Here is a 27,272-nt window from a genome sequence, read left to right on the forward strand (position 1 = left end):
AAAGCCCATTTTAGTAAGGTTGATCACTGTTATGCAAGCCAAACACAATAGTAGAAAGGGATGCATGCTATTTGCGGTGCATGTTCCTAAGGATGAGAAAGTTGACAGAGAAATAGAAGATGAGGAAGTTGAATTGCTACAAAAGTACCATATTTTACAGCAGTATGCATATGTCTTTCTAGTGGTGTTTCCTGAATTATCTCCTCACAGAGAGATATATTTATCTATTGAGCTAGTAATTGGAGCAACACCAACATCCAAGGCACCATATAGGATGAGCACCCCAAAGTTGGTTGAGCTGAAATTGCAGCTAAAGGAAATGCTTGACAAGGGATACATAAGGCCAAGTGTGTCCCCATGGGGAGCACCGATATTATTTGTAAAGAAGAAATATGGAACGCTTAGGTTATGCATTGATTACAAACAATTAAATAAGGTAACAATCAAGAGTAGGTACCCATTACCAATGATTGATGGTTTCTTTGATCAGTTGAGGGGAGCAACGATTTTCTCCAAAATAAACTTGATGTAAGGTTATCATCAAGTAATAATCAAGGAGGAAAACGTTCATAAAACTGCCTTTAGGACAAAATATGGGCATTATGAGTTCGTAGTGGTACCTTTTGGGCTTACCAATGCCCTTGCCACGTTCCTGTGCCTGATGAACAGTGTGTTGCTTCCTTATTTGGACAAGTTTTTCATTGTGTTTGTTGATGACATATTGATTTATTCAAAGATAAAATAAGAGCATGAAAAACATCTGGATGCAATGTTACAATTGTTGAGGGGGCACAAGCTCTATGCAAAGTTTAGCAAGTGTAATTTCTTCCAAACACGGATAAATTACTTGGGGCATATCATCTCCAAGGAAGGAATCTCAATTGACCCTGAAAAGATCAAAGCCATAATGGAGTGGTTGACTCCAAAGAAGGTGGATGAGGTTAGATTATTCATGGGATTGGCAGGATATTATAGGAGATTTATCTAGAATTTCTCCAAGATAAGCTGTCCCATTACAACCTTTTAGAGAAAAGGAAAAACATTGAGTGGATCACACAATGTGCAGAAAGTTTTGAGTTGTTAAAGCAGTTACTCACCAATGCACTAGCATTGAGAATTGCAGATCCTAGCAAGGATTTCGTGGTGTGTACAAATGCCTACAAAAAGGGACTCGATGGAGTCTTAATGCAGGAAGTGAAAGTAGTATGCTATGAGTCTAGAAAGTTAAATGAGCATTATGTAACCCATGATTTAGAATTGGTTGTCATCATTCATGCCTTACAAATGTGGAGGCGTTACCTCCTTGGTAGGAGATTTACACTCATGACAGACCATAGTGGGCTCAAGTATTTGTTTGGGCAACCCAAGTTGAATTCTAGGCAAGCAAGATGGTTGGCCACGCTTAGTGAATTTCAATTTGAAATCAAGTACATAAAAGGTAAAGAAAAAATGTTGTTGATGCTTTTAACAGAAGAATTCAAGTAAATCACATGGTAGCTATAAGTCATTATACAACAAACCTGATAGAAAGAGTCAAAAGTGTTGGGAAACAAGATGAAAAATATCAGAAAGTAAAAGAAAAATTGATGCAAAGTGGCGAAAATGAAGAATATCACCTCGTTGAGGATGACCTAATCAGGTTTGAAAACATAATTTATGTGCCAAATAGTGATTAAGTAAAAAGATTGCTGATGAAAAAATTCCATGTTAAACCTTATTCAAGCCATCCACGGTATCAAAAAACCCTTACGACCATTAAAAAGTACTATTACTGTAACAACCCTATTGAAAATTCCATGCAATAAAAGTAAATAAAGACAAAATAATAACCACGGATGATGGGACACTTATTCCAAGTTGAATGTTGGGAAAAATCCTAGTGATGGGGATCACTTGTGACTGTTTATGGCTAAGGAAATTGGCAAAGGCTTTGGAAAGGAAAAATGACATTTTTGGCACAGTTATTTATGAAAATAATGGAAATTAGGAGAAAAAGGAGGTGAAAGGTCACAATTTCATGTGAGGAGGAAAATGAAGAAAATAGAGGCCTCATTCATAAAAAGGCTTCTAAGGATCAGTTGGTAACCTTTTTTCAATTCAGTTTTGGAGCTCTCTCATACTCTTGGAGACTTAGAGTTTTCTTGGAGAACTGTTGGTGGGTGTGGCATACTTGGATTCTTGGAGCAAGAAGGCAAAGGAAGAGCAGGAAATTGCAAGAAGGCATCGGGATCAACAACTACATCAGGTTTTCTTGCAGGTACAGAGTTGCATGTATGTTTCCTTCACTAGTTTTGGCATGCATGACACATGCATGTGGTTTTTTGGTTGTGACCTATCATTAGCATGGAGGGTTGCTTGGATTTACTGTGGATTGCCTATCCTTGTCATTTCCTGGATAACCATGCTGATTGTGGGTTTACTTTCATTGTTTGTTTTTGGTTGGTTCTCATCTTGCCTTAGCTTAGGTTGAGTTACTAGTTCCTGGAGCCTTGATTGGACAAACACTTAGGAGCCCTGTAACAGCTTGGGTGGAGTTACTAGTCCCATCACCTTGGTTGGACAAACGCTCTGGAGCCCTTGGTGGGTTGAGTTACTAGTCCTGGAGTCTTGGTTGGAACAAAAGCTCTGGAGTCTTGGTTGGAACAAAAGCTCTGGAGCCATATATGGCTAGGATAGAGACCGATCTGATGATGGTTTTGTGATGTCTGACCATGAGGTGGAACCATTGTTTGATGGGTTGAGGTGGATGGCCTTTGGAAGCCCTGGATAGTTTTGATTGATGTGTTCCATGAGATCCCACATTCGTGCTTGGAATATGGCATGGGAGTGAATGACTGAAGAGAGATTTGGCTCAGACATTCTATGGTCGGGTGGAATGTGGAAGTCCCATCTCGGGATTGGATTTTGCATCATTAATGAAAGGTTATTTCTCCTTGTATTTCTATGAGCATTTTGATGGATTATATGTGGTCTGTATGGTTGTACTTTCATGAGTATTTTTTGTTGCTATTATTCTAGTTATGTATGTGTTTTATGACAGCAGCCATGTGTTGCTCTCACCATGTTTTTACTTGTAATTGAAAGATCAATGTATCTATGACCTAATGGATGGAATGACAGTTTATGTGTTGAGGCATCAATGGCTCTTAGTGATTCTCAGCTAAGTATGAGATCTCTATGCTCAGAACTATTAATTACACCCGTAGATTACACATTTGCAATATGTTTGACAAAATACTTGTCATGGCTAGTAGGGGTCCAGTTAAGGTCTTGAACAAGCATTTGCTTTAGTATAGTCATTTCCATGTTATTTTACTAATCTGAAGAGATGGTTCAATTATGGGCAGTGACCTAGGCTTTGGGCCTGAAAAAGTGGCCCAAATCCCGAAGTCGTTGGCATAGCACTGATAGTTTTAGTCTTTGGGCGTTGGCAGGCAAGCCTGTGAGAGCGACTTTGGGTTTCTGGTCGCACTCATGCCTATAACATGGGAGTGACTGAGGCTTAAGTTGTCCAAAAATTCAGTGGGACCCCAAGGTAAGTTTTCTAAAGTATTGGATTGGTTCCTGAGGGTCTTGTAGCTGGTGATTAATATTTGTATGGTGTGTTTCTGTTGGTTCCACTTTCTTAACGTGACATAGGAGGTCGAATCATATCATAGTGGCCTCTCGTCGCATGTTTACCCTGGTTGGTCGGTTGCTTGGGTAGCTGTGGGAGGAGGGTGTTACAATTACTAGTTGAATTTGAAAAAGGAAGTGGCTAATTTCATGGCAAGATGCATAGAACCACCAAGTTGCAAGATGCAATAATGGTGGTGGTGGATAAGTTGAGCAAGGTAGCTCATTTTATAACAGTCAAGTCCATTAACTTCGCTAGTGACATAACATAAATATTCATAAAGGAGATTGTGAGGCTACATGGAATCCCTAAGAAGATTGTGTCAGACAAAGATGCTAGGTTCACTTCCAGATTTTGGAATGAGCTGTTTGGAGGATTGGGAGCATAATTGGCCTTTAGTACAACCTATCATCCACAAAAAGATGGGAAAATGGAGAGGATTGACAAAACCATGGAGGACATGTGTAAGGATGTATACGATGCATCAACCCAAGAAGTGGGAATAATATCTTCCACTTGTGGAATTTGGATACAACAATGGATACCAAGAATCCATAAGGATGAGCCCATTTGAGACATTGTATGGTAGGAGTTGCAACACTCCTACTATCTGGAGTGATATAGTGAACATGGTCCATGTAGGACTTGATATGCTCAAGGATATGGAGCAGCAATTCAAATCATAAAACAAAATTTGAACGTGGCATGGGATAGGCAGAAGAGCTATGCATATCAACATAGGGTGCACAAAGGGTTCCAAGTTGGGGAACACATCTATTTGAGAATTAAACCCAAGAAAATTTCCCTAAGGATTGAGACATATGCAAAGTTGGAACCACATTATTGTGGGCCTTTTGAAATCCTTGAGAGGATTGAACCAGTGGAATATTGGTTGGATTTACCTCCATTAGTTAGAGTTCATGATGTTTTCCATGTCTCTTTCCTTAAAAGATATATACATGATTCTAATCATGTGATTATTGGTCTATGCTATAGGTGGAATCAAAGGGAGAGTTCTAGCCAGATCCAATGTGCATTCTAGACCACAAGAGTCTCGTGCTCCATAATCGAGCCATAGAGCAAGTCAAGGTGCAGTGGAAGTACTTTGGGCGAGAGGAGGCCACGTGGGAAATGGTTAATGCCATGAGAGCTAATTACCCCTTCTTGTTTTCTCGTTAAAGCAAATGTGTATATGATTATAAACATTGTATAGAGTTGTGTATATAAAGCTCCATAAAACAATATGTGTTGTGTTTTATTTTTGTCGTTGCATATGGGCAAAAAGAACATCGAGGACGTTGTTCCCTCAAGGGGGAGGGGTTTGTGACATCCCCACCCATGGTTATCTCATAAAATTCATTGTAAATATTTTTACAATATGTGAAATTTGAAAAGGGGATTGAGTCAAAGGGACACATATTCCAGAGTTGGAGAGGAAGATTGCTTGCTTGGGATGATTGAGGTTTTCTTGTGTAGATAAGAAATCTGAAATATTTGGGAAAAGCATTAAGAATTGGTTAGCGCATGAATTTAATGAACTAGTTCTTAAAATTTAATGGGTTATAAGAGAAGTTAGAAAAGCTAGTGTTACTTGAAAAATAGTAACAAGAAAAGAGGACAAGAGATCCAACAGAGAGACTGTGCATTACAGGGTAGCAAGGATGAAGCAATAAATGCGAGTTGAGAAAAGAAGGTAAGGCTTGGTATTTGAGAGGAGGCAGGAGGTAAGGGAGAGACACAGTTCAAGCATAAGGGAAACAAAGAACTCCGGTTCTATCAATAAACCTACAAGAAAAAAGAAGAGGGATTGGTCCTTAGGTTCCCTGGAGATTATGGGTTGAGTTGCTAATATTTGGAGCCCTGTAACAATGTGGGTTTCCTAGAGGCTGTGGGTTGGGATGGGATCCTTGGAGTCATGATCTGTATTTGTATGATTAGTTTTGTTGTGCTAATAACAATTAGAGATTTATAAACATGTGCTTGTTTCTTTCTTTTTGAGCTGAGGTTTCCTTAGTTGTTAGCTTACAAATATGTAAATTTCCTTAAGTTAAACAAGACATTCATGAGAAAAATAGTTTCAAAAATGAATAATGAACAAAAAACATCTACAGTACATCAAACCATCAAAGAGACACATTAACATAGTGTTTTGATGAAGGAGTTCACCCCTCCTGGGCTACATCTCCTTGGTCCAGCTTCCATGGCTTGGGCCTCTGTATTAGCTCAATGTGGAAAAAATGTTGTTTACAAAGCTCTATGGCTCTTCATACATGCACCAATGTGTTCAGAAGGGCCAAATTAGCTAAAAACACTTATTTCTGATCTCAATTTGGTCAAAAATTGAGTAAGCTATGCCTTTTTCATTTTTTTCCTAGGAAACCTCCGCTAAATCTGGAGAGACTCCAGTTAAGTCCGCCAAATTTGGTGGCAGTTCCAGATTTGGTGGCTCTGCCAAATCTGCCGCCAACTTAATTACGGATTAATTAAGTGCTAATCATGATTAATTAACGGTTTAAGTGGGATTAGGGGCACATTTAGCGCTGGCCCTAGCCCCCGGTTCTAGTGTCTGGTCACATGGGGTGGGGGCTGGCCCTCATTCCCCGCTGTCAGCAAAACAATTCCGTATTAAATACAAAAACGTGCAACCTCCTTTCAAATGTATGCTTGTGACCTGACTGTAAAACACAAGATTTAAGAGGGGGAGGTCATGTGCTCAAACTTCCCCTCCCCCATTTTGTTATTTTGCAATATTTATATATGCCACTAAACCTTAATATACGCCAAAATTTGGTTAATGCGAATGTATTTAAATTCGGACTTTGGTGAATGTGAATTTGAATGGTTATGTGGATTTCAATTTAATTAATATTAAATATATATAATATTATAATATAGTATATAGTTGAAAACTATAAAATAAAAATTATATATAATATTTAAATAAGTAAAAAAAATCAAATTTAATTAGGCAATTTCACCTTCCTTGAACAAATTGGCGAATCCGAAGGTGACACTTGTCATAGTCCTATTGGGCGAAAACTGAAGAAGGTTCCCCTTTCTCACTGGATTGCTATGTCATCATTTGTCCCATTCTGGAATATTTTTCGTTGTTTACAAAAATGAACAATAGGCCTTTTCTCCTTCATCCGGACTCTATTTTCGACGAAACGAATTGTTTTGCGATCGTTTTGACAAGACAGACACAAACATATAGTTTTCGAGCCAATATGAGAACTTTGAGTTTTGAGCTAAATATTGAGCACCTGATCATTCCTCCCCACTAGAAGCCTTTTTGGACCCCAAAAAATACTATTATTTGACAAGTATATGAGGGTATAGCCCCATCACTTTTCTAAGCTCGATCCAATTAGATTTTGACGAATTTATTTCCTTTAGCTCCTCCCTAAGGAAATCAACATTCACTTGCCTTGATGACCCCATTCTATACCTGTACTTGTCTTTGCCCCTTTCAATGATCTTGCACTGTTTGTTGCACCATTTTCTGTCGTTCATAGAAACTCATGGTTTTGTCCATGTCTCCATCAAAAGCAACATATTTCTTACTAAGATGACATAACAAAATATAATGCAAATGGATGACAAATTTCACTACCAGGTTTACATTACTCAAGCCCAATTATACATCTTGAAAGTATGAAATTTTATGAACATAACTTTCATGTAAAACATAATGATGCTTGAATACAACAGTTACATAACCAATAGGCCTAAAAGGCATAACAATGAACTTGTTGCTTATACCTCTTTTGTACCTTTGAACCAAGTGAAATTTTTGACAAGTATCCATCCAATGAAAGTGCATGAATCGCTGCAACTTAATCTTTATACCATGGAAATCATGGTGAAGTTGCTTGTATAAACCTGAAACTCAAATGAACCTTTCAAGTTTGAAAGAGCATAAAAAAGAATTGAACTAATCTTTTGGTTTGAAGCAACACATGCCTCTTGTTGTTTGCCTCCCCACTGGAAGACTTTGCACACACATGACAATGCATGCCAAGGAGCTTCAAAAGAAGAAATGTCAACAACAACTCTCCTCCAACATTGGGCTACTCCCAACAAACCTCTTATCAAAATGATGATCTTGGGCATTGACCAATCAACAATGGCATCCAACTTGGAGAGGCTTGCCTTCAACTTACCTCCTCCAATATCATGGCCCAAATGCATCAAATAAGTGAAACCCAAATTGTACTTTGATATCTTCAAAACATCAAACAATTTCCCTTCATAGATGACATGTGCATAAGAAAACTTTCTCAACATGTTTATTTCACCCAAGTGGAAATTTTTTTCAAGAAAGGATTCTTTTTTGCCATAATTCAAATACATGTATGTAGTAGAAGTGCTACAAAGAACATACAACATTAAAAGCCATACAAACCATTATTGTTTGGTGTTATGTATATTCTTACACTGACCTCTTTTTACAACTTTTCTTTGGCAAAAACTACTCATTTTGTCCTCTTTCTTGAAATACTTACCATTCCTCTTTGGCACCATAACCTTCGGTGCACAACATGGCATAAGGGATGATTGAATGAGCCCATTATTCAACAAACTTTTGCATTGCATTGGTGTCTCTACACTTTGAAATTTTGTCAACCCTTGCATGTTAACATCACAAAGAGAAACTTCTTGCTGCAAAGATATTTCATGTGAAGTTTCTTTCTCCTTGAAGGACGATTCTTTCACAACCTGAAATACTCCATCACTCTGATGAACTGAACCAACCAAATCAAAATTGAAACTTGCATTACATGCAACAATATTTTCATAAACAATATCATCATTTGGCTTGAACATGACAAGTACTAAACTTTTACTTAAATTCATAGTATTTTTTGCCTCCCTTGCATTAACCAAAGAAATGTTCAGCTTGCAATGGTCTCTCACTATGTATTCCACACCATCGTTGAACAAGTGATACTTATTTTCATGGCAATAAAAGACTGCTTTCCGGTCATACAAATATGGACTACCCAACTCCACACCTGAAATATCAAGCGGTACCACATCTAACTCAATATCGTCAACAAATTTTGCAGTGATTGCAAACTTCAACAAACATTTTCTTGTAACTTGTAAATTTGTGTCTCTTGTTATCCATCCCAAAAGGTATGTTTTATGATGAGGTACAGTTTCAAGATTCAATCTGTTGACTAAGTATTCAGAGATTAGATTCGCTTGTGACCCACTATCGAAGAGTGTGTCAATCTTAGTGTGTTTAGATATGACCCTAACATGAAATAACTCAATTCGTCTCTTTTCATCTGGAGTAGTAGTAGTGTTACAATTTTGTGAACTAGTGCTTGCAATATCTTGTTTTCCTTTGATTCCCATGACAATGATTTTGTTTTCATCACCTGATTCAGAACCTAAATCTTCTTGAGTGATAGCAGTGGTTTTCTATTTCCCTTTATTGTTGAACTTATTTGGTCTCATTTTTAGATACAATTTCCAGTAGTGGGTTTCATCATGCCCCTCTTTGGAACAATGTTTGCATGTGATTTTCTCCCCTTCTTTCTTCACACTTTAATTCTTCTTTCCCTTCCATTTTCCTCCTTTCTCTTTCTCCTTACCCTTAGGTGGATTTTTATCACTACTCTCTTCATAAGTGTTCTTTCCTCTAGATTCAATATGCGTGGCTTGCACACATACTTCATCCAAATTAGTTGGATTGAACATAAGAATAGTGTGTTTAAGATAAGAATGTAAACCCCCAATATATTTCAACAATGTATCTTGAGAATTAAAATTCACTCCTAATAACAAAGCCCTTTTCCTAAACTCCTGTGTATAATCTTGGACTGTTCGGCCTTTAAGCTGCCTAAAATTCTGCCAGCTCATAATGGCCTTTTGCATATAGGCTAAAGGATAAAACTGTCGTTTAATTGCAGAAACAAATTCAACCCAAGTGATGGATATCTTACCATAGATTCTCATTTCCTCTTGAGTCTTTGCTTCCCACCAAACTAGTGCAGCTCCTTCTAGCCTCAGTGAAGCCAACTGGATCTTTATGTTGTCTTCTTGAAGGTTCTGAATTTTGCAGTATACCTCCAACTATCAAATCCAATTGTCCAACTTTTCTGCATTCACCTCTCCATTGTACATGGGAAGGTCGAATTTTATGTCCAATTTCAGTAATGGAGTTTTTCCTTTTGGGGTTTTGGAATGAGTATGCACAGTTGCAGTGGTGGTACTGGAAGATGATGCTGTGTGAGATGGTGAAGATGATGAGGATGGTGGAGATGGAGGTGGCTTTCCACCATTCCCTTTGGAATCCTTCTTCTCATCTTTTTTGTCCTCTGAGCTTCCTTCTTCATGTGGAAGTTTAGAACTCTCTCCAACCATTTTGGTGTTCCTCTCTTCATAAAGGACTTTAACCATTTTAGTCAAAGTATAGAAAGATTTCTTGAATTCTTCCTCTTCTGAAGAGGGACCTTCAGGCTCTCTTTCTCCAGACATAATGGCTATGGATTCAGGCTCAAAAATTTGTACTGATTGTACCTCTTCAATCTCAATTGAAGGCAAAACTTGAGGAGTTTCAAGTGCAGCTGGAATTGGAACTTTGGGTGGTGGATATTGTGGCCTTGTGGCTCTCCTTCTTTTGGGCATTACCTCAGGAGTTGCAACCAATAGCTTCCCTTCTCCTTTCTGCAACTTTAACCTTGTAAGCATCACAATTTTGCAACCATTAAAATCCTAATTGCACAAACTCAAGCAATCAAGCAATTCAACCTTCTGCTCTGATACCAACTTGATCTGTATTTGTATGATTAGTTTTGATGTGTTAATAACAATTAGAGTTTTATAAACATGTTCTTGCTTCTTGCTTTTTGAGCTGAGGTTTCCTTAGTTGTTGGTGCTTACAAATAGGTAAATTTCCTTAATTCAAACAAGAAATTCATGAGCAAAATAGCTTCAAAAATGAATAATGAACAAAAAACATCTGCAGTGCATCAAACCATCAAAGAGACACATTAAAATAGTGTTTTAATGATGGAATTCACCCCTCTTGGGCTACATCTCCTTGGTCCAGCTTCCATGGCTTGGGCCTCTATATTAGCTCAATGTGGAAAAAATGATATTTACACAGCTCTGTGGCTCTTGATACCTGCACCAATGTGTTCAGTAGGTCCACATTAGCTAAAAACACTTCTTTCTGATCTCAATTTGATCGAAAATTGAGTAAGTTATGCTTCTTTCAATTTTTCCTAAGAAACCTTTGCTAAATCTGGAGAGACTCCAATTAAGTCCGCCAAATTTGGTGGCAATTCTAGATTTGGTGGCTTCGCCAGATCCACCGCCAACTTAATTAAAGGTTAATTAAGTGTTAATCACGATTAATTAACGGTTTAAGCAGGATTAGGGGCGCGCTTAGCGTTGGCCCTAGCCCCCGATTTTGGTGCGTGGTCGCATGGGGAGGGGGTTGGCCCTCATTCCATACTGTCAACAATAAATTTAGAATTAAATATAAAAACGTGCATTCCCTTTTCAAAAATTTGTTTTTGGCTTAGTGATAAAGCATAAGATTTAAGAGGGGGAGGTCATGTGTTCAAACCTTCTCTCTCTTACTTATTTCACTATTTTGCAATATTTATATATGCCATTGAACCTTAATATATGCTAAAATTTGGTTAATGCGGATGTATTTAAATTCGGACTCTGGTGAATATTTCAAATTGCTTTCACACTTATGTTTCAATTTCAAGGCACATGAAAGCTTCTTAATCCGGACTCAAAGTTTGCACTCTTATGAATTTTCTATGAAGAAACAAAACTGTCAAACACTGCAAGTGGATTTTTCAGAACAGACTCTCTGTAAATTTGAATTTGCATACATTCAAAAGGGACCAATTTAGAAATAGGAGCTCATGGAGCTTTTTCAAAACTGGCACTTGGAGGGGACGTGGTTCCCTCACCTCCTAACTATCCTTAGGTGTGCAATTCTTAGTATGTCAGTTTCTCCCTCCACAAATGATGCAAAGAAGGCCCTTCAAGATGCCACATCCAGCCTCTAAAGGCCTCCCAAGTGCTCCTTTCCTCCATAAAAACCAGTAAGTACAATCTCTATGTATCCTCCAAAATGGGTAAGTGGACTTTCAAAGTGAATGCTCAGCATCAAAAGCCCCAAATAGTCGATCTCCTTCACTCATCATGTAAGAACGCCAAATCTTCCCTTAGCAGTGGATCACTTCTACTTATTAATTTAGAAAACCAAAAATATATATATGAAATAAATAATTTAAATATATTTAGAAAATATTTTATATATATACACATAGTAATTAATAAATTAAAAATAATTATTATTTTATCTGAGTTAATTATTTTAAAAGAGTCCAATTTAAAATAGAAAAATAATGATGAGAAAAAATTAACGCTGAAATTATTTCTCATATAATTAAAGATATGTAATAGAATTATTAAATGCAATTAGTTTTTATAAATAAAATTGTAAGAGTATTGTTTTTTGAAATATAATAAAATTGTAAAAGTATTGTTTTTTGAAACATAATTATTATAATAATGCAATTAATAAATAACATTGTTGGAATTTGAATTTATTGGAGTTGTCTTTAAAGAGATTTTTTGAAAGTTTTTTTGGTGGGTTTTTCCCGTCAAAATCTGGCAGCAATTTATTGAAATCGCAAGTTTGATAGCTAATTTCTGCACAATCAAAGCCTCCCAGGGTTTTTCAGGGTGTTGAATCCAAATATGCAGTTAAAAAACCATTTTAAATAATACAAATCAAGATTTAACCTCAATTTTTCCGCCGGATTCCGTCACCGGAATCTCAAAAAATCGCACTAAAGACAACTCCAAATTTATTCGGGAAAAATTTGTTTTTTTCGAAGTTTTGACTTTTGGACAAAAGCGTGGAAATTTGCACTACAACACAAAAACGATGGTTGCTTTTCTTATTTTGGACGTTTGTTTCTTCAAAATCACATCCTTGGGATTTCTAGCTATTTGTTCTAAGCGGATGGGAAAATTTGCTGAACTAAATATGTTATGGTCGATTTCACTTACACTCTGCAAAACTTGGGCGTTGGTGGATTCATATTATGCTCTGCAAATCCTGGGTGAATGTTCTAAAAGGGTGGTGGATTAATCATAACATGTGAGGTGGAAATCCTAGGTGCTATTTTTGGAGCATAGTTGATGTATTATTATTCGAGGAAGTTGTGCGACATCTTACTTTGTGTAAGACTAAGATTAAAGTTTCCATTCCCCAACGCTTTTGGAGAAGGATTCGCAATTCATATAAATGTTGTTAATAATTAGATTCACGCAAATGTTTAAATTCCTGTTTGATATGCACTAGCACATTGAGTAAGTGCCATATATCTATATAGATAGATAGAGTAAGAGAGAAAAAATTTAATTAGTTTAGCTTTCTTTACATCATGTTGGGAGAAATCAGAGAAAAATTTTAATTAGTTTAGCCTTCTCTACATCATGTTGGGAGAAATCTAAGGGTGAATTTAGCAAATCTTCGTAGAAATTTTCCATCAATTTACACTCGTTTTTAAACCCATTAGAAATTTTAATAGTACCAAAATATTACAAAACATCATGTTGGGAGAAATCTAAGGGTGAATTTAGCAAATCTTCGTAGAAATTTTCCATCAATTTACACTCGTCTTTAAACCCATTAGAAATTCTAATAGTACAGAAATATTAAAACAAATCACTTACATTGGTGGTTCACATTATAACTAAAACATTAATTAAAACTAAAACAAATCACTTACATTGGTGGTTCACATTATAACTAAAACATTAATTAAAACAAATCACTTACATTGGTGGTTCACATTATAACTAAAACATTAAGGAATTGTAAGATGCTTTTCATAAGATGCGAAATAATGGACAAAAAGCCAATCCGGGAAAAAAGCATCTCATCCTTCTTGACATTGCAAGAACCCTAGTAGCTTCATTAAATAGTCGAGGCAAGATACAAATAACAGAATTACCTCTCCTCCTCCATGCCTAAAAATTGCTTCCTTTGCATGTTCCAGAATTTAACTTTGTCAGATATGGATTGTCATTTAACCATTGCTTCCTCTGCTCTGTTTCTTTGGCACCTGAACCTTGTTTTCCATGGAACAAAGAGCAATTGGCTAGTTCACGGGAGCATCAATGCACTCTCATCATCCCAAATAGAACAAATCCATTGAAAAGTAGCATAAAATATTGTTATCAAGCAACAAAATCTGACCTTCATGATGACCTGTATATGCAGAGTTGGTCCTCCTATTTCCTCATTTCTTGTATTGAAACACATTGTTTTCAGTTTAAAGAATGGGTATTTGCATATTAGATATGTTTGGGTTTGTACGTATATCTCATGTAATAAGGCACTGATGAATGCCCGTGACATAATGAAGCTCGAAAACCAGAAACGATGATGATCAAGTCCTTTTTGAAAATGCTCGTTCTTTCACATTCAATAGAACATCAAGGTAGTTGCATGACTGACATGTTGTGGGAATCATATTACCACTGCAAACATTTCTTGAAACAGTACTAACAAATATCGTATATCTTTTTTAGTATAATCTGTAGAATTTTGAAACTTTTCCAACATTTCCTGTGAACTCTCATCAGGGAAAATAGATATGACAGATATTCATATAGAGATAACTTAGATCAACATCATGACATACAATTAGTCTCCTGAATTAAAAAAAAATATCATCCTGTACAAAGGTAACTATTCCATATACCATTATTGGCTCTGACTTTTAAGTTTTCACCTAAATTGAGAATCTTCCAATGCTTACATAAACAAAACAAAGGTAACATTTGTCATTCTGTATTGTTGTTCTGTACAAAAGTGGATTTGAGGGGAATATCAATGAAAGAAGGCTAAACACTACGTTTTTATCCTTTTCCAGTTTTCCATCAGCCAAATCGAGCGAGTGAATCTTTGTCAAAACTGCAAGTTTGAATCAGTAAAATTGTTCGTTTTAATATTCCCACTCAAAACCACTTTTGTAAAAATTAACATCTGATATGTGCAATTCCATCAAAACCAAAACGATTCTTGCTGGATTTAGACTACAGCATAGTAAAGTCAAAAGATTTCACTAAAGACAGGAATTACATCCTCCGCTGATATACATTTTCCCATTGTAGGTTCCACCATGATAAGTAAGTGACATGATTATAGACCCATTTCCTGCCTGTTGTCTGTCTTAAAACTGCATGCAACCTTTCATTTATGCCTGGATATATTGCATATTATTTTTTTCTTTATTGATTTTGTTATGAGAAGCTAAGGGTATGCATACTAAGTTTCCTTTATAGCCACTCTGTCTTCTGCAAATTTTACTGTTCCAGTTTATATGAATATAAAAGACGTTTTGGTTCTGGTAGATTCAAGATATTTGACTGTGATTAATATGCTTGACATTATACATTTTCGAAAATCTTCCCTTCATGGGTTAACATGATATACAAATTGAGGCTTGAAATTGTGTGAGACTGGAGAATGCATTGCACTCATGCAAATCTTCCTTGATGGATTTTGTGATGACAGGTACTGGGACATGCACATTTCCACAAAGGTATATACTAAGGAACCGCATTCCTCCTATTATATGTTCTTGTTTCTGTTCTGCATCCATGTTTGAGCCCTGTAGCATCTTCATGATGCTTGCCTCCAATTGAAAAGATATGAAATGTGGATACACTCGAGTGATTGTAGCCACATCATGTATCCGTAAGTTGTCCAAAAAAGCCAAATTGTTATAGAGTCACATGCCTTGATAGAGTTGCTTTGAGCCTGCTGGCAATGATTTTAGAAATCATTTTGTAGGTTGTGTTACATAATGATATGAGTCGAAAGTCAAAAAAGGTAGAGGGCTTCTCAGTATTTGGGATGAGTGCTACGAACATAACATTGGTCACCCCTGATATTTTGCATTTTGACCTAGATTCCTCTACCAATTCTATGAGCTCCCTTAACATAATGTCTTGAAAATGTAAGAAGAGCTCCGTCAAGCAACCACTTGGTCATGGACTCTTCTCCTTTGTCATCGATTTCAGAGTGCCCAACACCTCCTATTCAGTTATTGTCCTCTCCAAGTGTGCATTCTCCTCTGCATTTACCATGGAAAAAAATAAATCTATAAACTCTTTCTGGCAATAAAAACAAAGTCCTTCTCTGGCCTTACATAAACTACTAAAATAGTGGATCGCTTCCCCTTAATATCATTTTGTGAAGAAGGTATGCTACCTTCTTTGTCTTTGATGGGCAATATGACATTTTGTTTTTTTTCATGTGAGAAACAAATGCATGCGTCATCTATGATTAAAGGTTTTGTCTCATCCTTTGTCAATGAAAAACACAATTGCCTAATCTGGATTCCTAAGGTGATCGATATCTCAGATGATAAAATGAGAAATATATTTTACTTTTCAGTCCATGAATATATGTTAAGCACTTAAACACTTGAGCCCTGAGTAATAGTCAATCCATGAATATATGTTAAGCACTTAAACACTTGAGCCCTGAGTAATAGTCAATCCTGGGGCACATATCATGAGTAGGGTACATGCCCTGTGTGTCCAACTGATGTGGCCAATGGTTAATGTCCCCATATGTTGTCATTTGTCAATTATTTTCAAACTATCAATAGTTGGATCTTAATGCACTATGTATGATCTATGGTGTATTCTTGCACATTTTATGTGTTGTAATTCTTTGTTTTATTTCTATTATTTGCACACGTACACACATCATCGGAAATAAATCGCTAGGATACTCCCAGACACTTTTCCCCATTCTAAGCATGCCTGACTTTGTGGGAATCAAACTTGGGACTTCAACAGTCTGTTGGAGTACTAATAATGTCCTGGCAATACTGGCACCAACCCATTGAACTATATATAGAGAGAGAGAGAGGGAGAGTGACCTTCAATGGAATTCTTTTCTTTGATATGCTTTGCACTATTGCAGATAGATTATAGTTGGTGGTTCAGAACCCATTTGCTTTCAAATATAATTTCCCGTTGGTGCAATATTTGATTACAGAGCTAGTTGGATCAAGATGAATCCAAGCCTGTCACTGGATGAGAAATGGTGGTTACAATTTCAGCCTGACTTTCAAGGGAAGATCAATTTTGGTTGTGACTCTTTGTACAATAGGAAATTGAGCATCACTGAAGCTCAATTACCTGCATGTACAGACTCAGATTTGAGTAATTGTTCCAATGGACAAACATGTGGACAAAGCAAAAATGATACATGCTGCCCACGGGAAGTAAATGAGGAAAACTCTGCCTTTAACAAAGTCAAGAAAGTGAATGGAAGTAAAGATCATACAGCTTCAGCTGTTGATGGTTGTCAAGATCAGGCATGGACAATGGATAAGTTGATGGATGGTACTGGGCTTGAAGGTTCCATAAACCACTATCTGAACTGTACAAATGCAAAATCTTATGAGAAGGGTGGAATTAGGTGGTGTAGAGCTGATCAAAGGGAGCTTGCAAAATTGTGATCTGGCACGGGAGTGCACCTTTTAAAAGCAGTGACAAATTTAAAGAGATGGACATGTCTAAATCCAAAGATGCAGTTTTTTCAACTTCTGTTGGCAGGTTCAAATCTCCATATCAAGAAGAGAAGGGCTTGAACTCCTTGTTACTTTATGGCCATTCACCCTCAACTTCAGAAGCCACCGAATCAGAAGTTGCCCATAAATCATCCGTAAAATATACTTGATAAGCAGGGGCATTTTTGTCTTTGTAATTCTTGTTCTTTGCAAAAGCTAATATGTATATTTACAAAAAATCTCTTTCACAGAACGTGAACAACAGTCCATGATAAATTGGCAAACTATATTGGCACATCCATTCAATGTCCACTTTTTTAAATATTCTGGGTTGCCATACAATTTTCAGTTCCTTTTGAGTCTTAGAGAGTTTATAATCATGCAATACATGGAGAACCCTGCATTAAAGATATAGTGATAACCATAACATGAAGATGTCATTGACAAAGGCTTCTTGCTAATAAATCTGGGTATTGGTAATTTATTCTTATTTTCTTGGTGGGTCAAGCTAGTCATTATTGTTTGGCAGATACAATCGCAGGTTAACCAGCTCCGATGGAGAAACAGAATATCTGGAAGCTGATTATACCAGGAAGTCAGACTTATTGGATGCTCTTCGACATTCACAGACTCGGGCTAGAGAAGCTGAGAAAACATCATATAACAGTTTTCTGAATTAAATTTCATTAATTCATTTAGAAATTGATTATACAGATATTTCATGTCTGCAGAATATCTTCCTAAAAACATATAGAACACATAAGAAGACTCTATTAAATCTATGAGAAAAATGGATTGTCAACATGATGAGGAAGAAATGGCATTGTTGTCTAAAAACTGTATGCATATTTGTTGCACGGACAAGATTCATTTGTGATTTCAGAAATGGAATTATTTACATGCCGAACATGCAAGAGATGGTTGCAGAACTATTTCAAGCCAAATGTTTAGCCATAAAATACCAAAGTTCATATATGTATACTACAAGGAAAAGAGAATGCCCAACCAATTTACTGATTACATTCACAGTCATACAAAACTCTGTAATTCCATGATTTGCATAAATAGATCTTGACAGAACGAGAACAAAACAAAAGAGTTTGGTCCAGAGCTAAAATGCTCAACTTCCGTAATAATCTGAAGATCCTGAAGTCGACAGGGACAAGTCACTCTAGACATGGAGATGTGTTTGGAAAGATATAACTAAACATATATACAATGAAAGTATTTGTTGGCTTCTAAACATATGTACAATAAAAGCATTCTATTATGTAGAGATGTGTTTGAGCATGTGCAGCTAATCATATATGCATGATGGGCCATGGCATCGGCAACACCAATGAGTGTTTATTGTGGTGCCATATTGTGCGAGCTGTTCCTGCAATCAATGGCGCATTTGCCTGTGTGCGTCCCTTTCATGAATGTGAATTGTCATCTTAAGTATTTGCCTTATTTTTTTTAACAACTTGATGGCTGGGCGCAAACGGTAAAGTGGCATTGATTGTTGTGGCAGGATCCTTGTCTGCATATCTTGAAGCGTAAGTTTTTGTTGTTGAATTTCTTCGCAACACTCGTACAACCTTCGTAGGTAGCATGTATTCATGCCTGTTGTCGTCCAAAAAGGAAACATTGTAAGTGACAATGAATATGTTTGACGATTTTGTTTGAATATTCGAAATAAATTAACGATTCCAAACGTTTATAAAATCATATGAAACTAAATGTAATAGCAAGCAAGTATATGTGAAACTTTGTTATGTGAAATTAATTTTTGCCAAGAACAATATATGAAGGTTTCAGCTTCTCCGTGCAGGATGTTTTGGTAATGTTGAAGCTATTGAGTTAAGTATAGACTCGGAAGGATGGCTGAAGAACATTCTGGGGATGTTATCCTCTAGGATATCAGTTGAAGCTGTGAAAATAAAAAAGCGAAAATAAAAAATGTATCAGAAAGGATTATGAATATATATCTTACTCATGCTTGTAGGCTTACCACTCATGCATCTAATGTTTACGCAAGAAGACACCATTCAAGAACTAATGTAGTAGGCAAGAGAATTGAAATCAGTGAAACTCTAAGTTCATGTGTTGATATTGAAACTACTTAAAATCGTTTCAACTTAAACCCTATGTAACTCTCTTACTCTGCATATGTGTGAAAGTGAATCCTCTCTTAATACCTCCAACCCTTGGAGGAATTTCTCCAATGCTCACCATTGTTTCTTTCCACTGTGCATGCCGAAGAGAGTTCAAGTGTGTTTTCTTCCCTGCTTAGCATATGCCCTCCTATCTTCTCTACCCTCTTCAACTTGTTTCGTTCCTTCCCCAACAAATCAACCATCTTCCCTTTTCCTAGGCCCATGCAGGTCAAACGCCTTGGACAACACAGCCCATATTGTGTTCAATATTTTTGTCCCTTTGTTTCTTATAGTTGAAGTTTAAAGAACACTTGGGCCTATCCTCTTCTTTTCAGTTGAATTTATTGCAGAGTCTACCCATTTAAAACCACTCAAGCCAACCAGGACTGTTATTTAAAACAACCCCTTCCTCAAGCAATCTCCCTCAAGCACTAGAATCTGTGTCCCTTTCTCTCAACCCTTCTATTAATTACAATTTATTTGTGATAAGGAATATTAGCAAGGAGATGTCACAGCCTCAATGTTTAATATTATCCAGATTATCAATTACTTTCTCAGGACATTAATTTTATCCATCTTACGGTGAAATATAATTTTTACCTATTTGAAAACTGGCATGCAATATGGCTTAACATACTTGCATGTTTGGTCTCTACTTTGCAAGTCTTCCCTCAGGTTTGCTGCACTGTAAACCTACAGAAACTTCTAAGATTTTACTCCTCTGGAAATACACCAGCCTTCCATAGCTAGATGAAATTCTACATTAACAAACTCTTTATAATGCCACTTTTTTCCTACACTACAAGATAGTTACACCATTACTAATTACCTGATGAGAAGAACCTGGACATTTAATTTATGCAGTTTAAGTTCTACTAATCAAACATTACATCCAACTTTTAGCTTCCACCTACAAGCATTGCTAAGCTATAGATTTCTTGAAATGCCAACCAGAATAGATACTTTTGTGGGTATAGCTCACTTTTGGCTAAACATCCCTCGATATGGAAAAAAAGGATCCTGGTTAGCAACAGTTTAATGAAAATGTATACATATTACTAAAGTGGTGATCTGAAGAAGAAGACTGCACCATTTCAGAAAATAGAAATGACACCAGAATCATGTGAATATAGAAGGCATTTTCTTACGCACAATGTTCTTCAAATAGTCTGTGTCAAAAACACAACAGCCGAATCCAGGCAGGAAGCAGAAACGGCTAATCTGCAGTCACACCAGCTGGGAGACCAATTTGCCACCGAGAGAATTCCAGTGGAGCACTTGAGTACTTTTAGTGGGCATAATCAACACATTAAAAACCATATCTGCCTCTTTCAAGGTCTTCTGTCACTTTCTAAAAATATATTATTTAATACAAGAATCTGATCAGCCTAAGACTTTTCCCAAAGAATTTCATGTAAAATAAAAGGGAAAAAAGGTTAAGAAAAAAAAAGGTACCAACACATTTCTATAATCCTCGAATATTTACTACTTTCGAATAGAAGTAAAACTGAACTGAACAAAAGAAACATACCTCGTCGAAGTTGGGCACAATAGGCTGCCTTGTTTAATTACTTTTCCCACACGGATTGAAACAAGTGGAACGCACAGGCAACGAGCAAGCATCCCAAGCTCTCGTGCCTTGAAATGCTGCAACATCATGTTAAAGTACATTAAACTACATACAATTTGAGTATTTTTTTAGAACTAATAAAATTCTAATAGGACTTCTTCTGAACCTAATCGTAACTGAATAGGGGGGAAATGGCTCTTGCCTGACTAAGCTGAGCTAGAAGACGATCATCAGCACCGGAGCAGGAAACATTAAGTTGTAACATTGGCCTCAGCCTCTCATCTGCACGGCATGCCCCCATTACTTGTAAATCTAAAGCTTGAAGCCACTGCAACATTCCATTTTCCCTTTCAGTTTGTTGAAGCAACAAATCCCCATCTCCTGTGCCCTGCAACACTTCAGTGAGCCTTCGTGCAATACTAATATGATGCCCTCTTTCATTACTAGGCTGCACCTCGGCGCCACCATTCCCACCATCATGCCCGCTGCCAAGTTCTAATCTGGGCTCCGCGGGCATTCTGCATTCTACAACAGAGGAAGTAACAGTGCAGCTACTGAATCCTCCATCTGGTAACCTTGATTCTGCATTTCCTAGAGGCGGAAAGAAGGAACGAGACGTCGTAGCGACATGAACCACTGAGGCTCCAACTGCCGATGGTTCGTGCAGCGGGGAAGCCGGGACTTGCAGAGCAACGGCCGTGGCTTTACCCAATAAGCGGCCTCCCCGCACATAATTAGCACTGCAAGCTGACGAACCAGACAAATCAATGAGAGACGTCAAATGTGTAACACTCCTGGAAGGAATGCAATCCACGACAGAGCAATTCCGTTCGTCCAAAACACTTGTGGTGCAGGAAACAGAAACATTGACAGCGTGGGGATGAATTTGCGGCAGGCCGCTGCAAGAACTTTCTGAAATCTGGCCGATCTTGAAAATTGTCTGTTCGTTTGTAATTTCCACGCTATTTCCCCTTCGGCTTGCCTCTGAACCTTGCGACTCAGAGGACGAACCCTCCGACTGCCTGGATTCTGCATCCTCTTTCTTTAAACAGGCCATTTCATTTTTCCGATTGTGCATCTTGGTGAATTTCCTCAGCTTCGAACTGTCCAAAGCGGGTTCAAGGAAATATATAGCACGATCTCTGACCAAAATAACTTACCCGGCAAGAAACCCCACAGGCTTTCAGCAGTACCCGGAACACAACAAACGAAGATACTCAAACCCGATCGTTTACACGAAACCTCGAAACTCCGATAAAAGGATTAACCACGAACTCAATGCTGCAAACACCAGTAATTCCCATTACAATCAATTTCCATAGCATAAATTAACGCCGATTCCACCAGTTCTAAAGATACAAGCCAGAGAACCCAGATTTCAACGAAATTCTACCTTTCCCGGGAAAATTTGTAAAGCCGCGTCCACAGAAAAGGGATCCGAAGCCGATCTTTCCACGAAGAGCATTTCACGGCCGAAGAACTTCAAGGCAAGCTATCTTTCAGCGAAGACGGTTACCTACATTCTCGCAAAGAAAGGGCGGCTGCTGGGTGAAAAATGCAAGGGTAATTGATCAGTCTACAACCCGGATATCAAGCACAATCACCTGGCGGTACATCATTTATGGTGGAGCATAAGGCCAGCACGGGAGACAAAGGAACGACGAAAGAGTCTGTTCCAAAGGAAGGCCTATCGGCCTAAATATTTATATATGCCACTGAACCTTAATATATGACGAAATTAGGTTAATGCGGAGGTATTTAAATTCAGACTTTGGTTAATATTTCAATTTAATTAATATTAAATATATACTATTTTGCAATATTTATATATGCCACTGAACCTTAATATATGACGAAATTAGGTTAATGCGGAGGTATTTAAATTCGGACTTTGGTGAATATTTCAATTTAATTAATATTAAATATATATAATATTATAATATAATATATAGTTGAAAACTATATAATATTTAAATAATTAAAAAAATTCAAATTCCACCTTAATATATGCTAAAATTTGGTTAATGCGGATGTATTTAAATTCGGACTTTGGTGAATATTTCAATTTAATTAATATTAAATATATATAATATTATAATATAATATATAGTTGATAACTATATAATATTTAAATAATTAAAAAAATTCAAATTCCACCTTAACGTATATTATAGTATAAAATAAAAATTATATATAATATTTAGATAAATAAAAAATTCAAATTCCATGTTAAGGTTAATTAGGAAATTTCAACTTCTTGAGACAAACTGGCAAATCCGAAGGTGACACTTGTTACAGCCCCCAATGGGTGAAAATTGAAGAAGATTCCCCTTGCTCATTGGACTGCGATGGTATCACTCTGTTTCATTCTACAATTTTTTCGTTATTTAGGAAAACGAACAACAGGCCTTTTCTCCTTCATCCAGACTCCGTTTTCGGCGAAACGAATTGCGTTGCAATTGTATTGACGAGATGGACGCAACCATATAGTTTTCGATCCAATCTGAGAACTTTGAATATTGAGCTAAGTACTGAGCACTTGATCAAGTCCCGTAACAACTTGGGACCCTAGACGCTATGGGTTGAGACAAAGTCTCTGGAGCCCTATAACAGCTTGGGTCCTTGAAGGTTATGGGTTGGGATGTAATCTCTGGAGCCCTATAACAACTTGGGTCCCCTGGAGGCTATGGGTTGAGATAGTAGGCTCTAGAGCCCTTGACAACTTGGAAAGAGGCTAATATTGAAGCAACAACAAAGCAAGACTTGATTGAAAAACTCTAGTCATTGACTTACTGTTACAATGGGTTATGGACTTCTTGGAAGGAAGTGAATCACTGTGTGCGTACTTGGGGTGAGGTAGAGAACCTTTGGACTCCTTATGTTGAAGAAGATGGTAACAGTCAACTGGTGGGATTGAGAAAGGGATCTTATAGGATTCCATATTTTCAGTTGGCAGCTGGTGATCGATTCTGTTAAGCAAACATCCCCTTTAGACTTTGGAATTTGGCTTAGGGGTGATAACTGCAAGTGAGTGTTGTTACAGTTGTCTATGGTTGGGTGGAGAGTCCTTGGCCCATACTTAGTTACCCTACAAGTTTAAAAGATAAGTAATCTTCTGTACTTGTTTACATGTTGATGAATTTATGATGCATTTCCAGTTGAAATGGTTTGGTTTCTTTTGGGATTGTAACAACGTTGTTAATGTATTGAACACGTGGATACCTCAATAAGCATAGATGAGCTTATAATTATGATAAATAAATAAATGCATACATAAAAAAACATATGTCACACCTCTGAAATGAACAGTGTTGATAAACAAACTGAACCAGTGTATGCATCTACAATGGAATGAAGGGTTGTGTTAAATGCTCATTACTATAGTTCATAACACATACTTTGTAGAAGAATGTGTAATGTTGTATACAATAAACTAACTTGAGTCATGCTCTTGAACCAAAATCTTGGCTTGGGGTAAATGCTCATTCATACTAATTAGCGGCACATATATAAGTAATACAAAGATGTCACGAAATGCCATAGGTGGCAGAAGGATCCATAAGGATATGGAATAAAAACTTGGAACATTAGGCACAAAGACCCTTTTTATTAATATGAAATAATTACATAAGAGATCGCCCACTTGGTAGGTCTTTGCATATACATGGATATTCCTTCAGCAGGCTATAAGCCCTTGACCCTATGTAAAAGATGGTGTGTCAACACTACAAGGGCTATTCTTCCTTCAAGTGTAGGGATATCCAAAACTCATGCAGGTAGGCTTTGTCAACCATGCATTATCAACAACCTGGATATTTTCTGCTAGCATGAGGGCGTAGCTAGCTTCATCCCATAAGTCTCTTCGTAGCGCCATGGAGTTGCTTAGAGGCTTGCTTTGAAGCCTAGAACTCTCAGCGTGTGGTAGGCAAGGTGGAGATCTTTCAAGAGTTCACATCAAGCCCGTTGTAAGTAAGGACCATAGGAGCACCTATGCCAGCATGCCTGAAATTCCCTGTCTGAGAACGAGGAATGTGGATGGGAGAAGAACTCCTTAGAGTTGGATTGGATCAATCTCATGAGGGGTAGCACCATAGGGTGCCTTAATAAATCATCAACATTGGCACCAAGCACTGGCGTTGATCTAGAGGTTTGTAGGATCTCTAATATTGAGCCATGGTCGAAATAACCAGCTCAAGGAAGCTATGGCAAGGTCAAGACTTGCTCATATGACAGTCATAAAGACCCTTGTTTGATGCATGGCATAAGGCAGGGTCAAGATTCCTTAGTCGAGCCATGGTGGAGATCGAGTACTACTTCGATGCGACGCAGAGAGGAGCGCCATAGACTTATAGAACAATCCAACTAAACCTTATCCTACCCCTGGAAGGTAATCCTAGTTTTGGAGGCTTCTCATTGGCACATCCATATTTCCCTCTAACTCGATTGGTTGAGGATGTGAGAACGTGGCCCGAAGGTAAAAACCCAGAATGGTTGAGTTATATAACATTGAGATTGATTAGGACAACGTCAGTCAAGATGAACTGGCTACACACCAGCCCAGTGTTGAAATATGTAACTAGGTTCAATCTTCATAATGTCTCACGTAATATTGATTTTATGTATTTAATGTAAAGAGAAAATTTATTATTATTATTATTATTTTTATAGCACGGGTTTCGTGCTCAAGGTTAATTTATTTATAGGTCAATCACCCATTATGTGCTTCTAGGGCTTTGTCATAGAGTCAAAGAGTCAAGAGAGTCATTACAATATGTAAAAGGCCCTATTGGGCATCATGTATCAAGTCAAAAGTATTTAATTAAGTCAAAGTCATGTCTAAATACCCTCCAAGATCAAGTCGGCCTAGCAGTCAACAAGTTGGGCCACAAGAGATGTCAAGTTGACCTATTTAGGGCTTCCTAGAAGCATATATATAAGAGGCATTCAACCTCATTTGAGAATCATCTAAGAAGCTTGTGAAAGAAAAAGAAAAAGACCAAGAAATATAATGAAGAAAAGGAGAAACAAAGGAAGGAAGAACAAAGTTTTCAAGGACTATTTTAGGGCTACTTCATCTCACACATGCAAGGAAACTAGGGCATCTTTTTGTTGCAGCAAGATCGAAAAATTGCAGTTATATTGGGAGGTTGAAATTAGGTGTTAAAAGGATAATCTTGTAAGTCAAGTGACTAAGGAAGAAGCAACTCCCCAAACAGGGCCAAAAATTGCAGTCCCGAAGCAACAACTAAAATTCTGAAGAAAAGACCAGAATTTGAAGTGTTGAAGCAATTTGACTTGGGTTGACTTTTTGAAGAACAAGTTCATCAAAGGAGAGGTTGACTTGGTTTTAGAGGGGTCTTTGTTAAGGGTATTAGGTCTTGGAATTTGTCTCTTGAAGATTCTATAAGAAGAGAAGAATTCTTGCGGGTTTTCCTCTCAAGATGAGAGGCTTTGGCCTTGGATAACAACCTACATTTTGTGTCCTCTTGTCTCATTGATCTTCATAGTTTGGTCGTTGTTCGATGATAATAACATAATAATAATCAAGTGAAAGAAGACACTAATTACAAGTACATTAAGTTAAGTAAAAGAACATCAAAAGCAATTATCAAAGTAAGAGAAATCAGCCTAATCTAGTTGCCCTTGATTTCTCAACACCTGACAGTCTTGTTATTGGTCATAGGTGGACCCATTGACATGTCACCTTGTTGTAATGAACCTGAAGGCATAAGGGAGGATGCAATAGAAAGCGTTGGGGTAGAACGAGCGGGATGATGTGGCAGAGTCACCACGTGTACCAATCTAGAGCAAGGAACGTGTGCGGAAGCGGCCCCAACCAGGTTATTCTAAAGGAGCGATAGATGAAGGCATCAAGTTAGTGCGGGTAGATGCTGCTGGCATGATGAGGTGTGCCTGACATCTATACCATTGGTTGGAAGGGTGGCCCCACCATCCATGTAAGCCCGGTAGTGAAGCCTGGCGATTAGTAAAGGGGCATTCTCCATAGTGCGACGAGAGGAAGTTTGCAGTATTATGTAAGCCCAATCGTGTTGATGGAACACACCCTGATTGGTGGGGAGGTGGTCCGACTTGACAAGTCATCCCGACAAAATGACCCCAGAAGTATCAATAGGTGCAACAAAGGAGGGTGTCAGGATACAAGGAGTCAAGTGATGTGGAATGAACTGTGGCGACATACAATAGTCGAAATGACAAACCAATGGAGAGGAGGCGATGCGGCCCACCTGTCTAGTCAATTTAACGTCTTAAATTGCTTTACATAAATTATCAATCCGGGTATCGTAAACTGATGAAGTGTGGTGCACCATATGTACTTAGTTAACCTTTTTCTTACTTCG

General features: G+C 37.5%; 1 protein-coding gene and 1 pseudogene across 7 annotated transcripts; one reads left to right on the top strand and one right to left on the bottom strand.

Annotated features, from left to right (window-relative positions):
• The first annotated feature begins 16,416 nt into the window (after positions 1–16,416).
• LOC149229404 (uncharacterized) lies at positions 16,417–17,431 on the top strand (annotated as a pseudogene).
• Positions 17,432–17,968: 537 nt separating this feature from the next.
• On the bottom strand, positions 17,969–22,585 carry LOC149229405 (uncharacterized). 7 transcript variants are annotated; one of them, XM_089378621.1, is made up of 4 exons: positions 22,307–22,585; positions 21,116–22,194; positions 20,875–20,990; positions 17,969–18,810 (listed from the first exon to the last, which is right to left on the bottom strand). In XM_089378621.1, exons 2-4 carry the CDS (start codon positions 21,989–21,991, stop codon positions 18,642–18,644), a joined length of 1,161 nt encoding a protein of 386 aa, XP_089234747.1. In that variant the 5' UTR covers positions 21,992–22,194; positions 22,307–22,585; the 3' UTR covers positions 17,969–18,641. The 7 variants fall into 7 exon arrangements, 6 of the variants coding, with proteins under 6 accessions (XP_089234747.1, XP_089234746.1, XP_089234749.1 ...); XR_016247931.1 differs by adding an exon at positions 20,496–20,628 and having other exon boundaries at positions 18,655–18,810; positions 21,116–22,584; XM_089378623.1 differs by adding an exon at positions 20,492–20,579 and having other exon boundaries at positions 18,655–18,810; positions 21,116–22,585.
• Positions 22,586–27,272: the final 4,687 nt, after the last annotated feature.

Source organism: Pinus tabuliformis, chromosome J, assembly GCF_031772625.1.
Source record: "Pinus tabuliformis cultivar Carrire ecotype Pingquan chromosome J, CPIR1, whole genome shotgun sequence".
NCBI lineage: Eukaryota > Viridiplantae > Streptophyta > Pinopsida > Pinales > Pinaceae > Pinus > Pinus tabuliformis.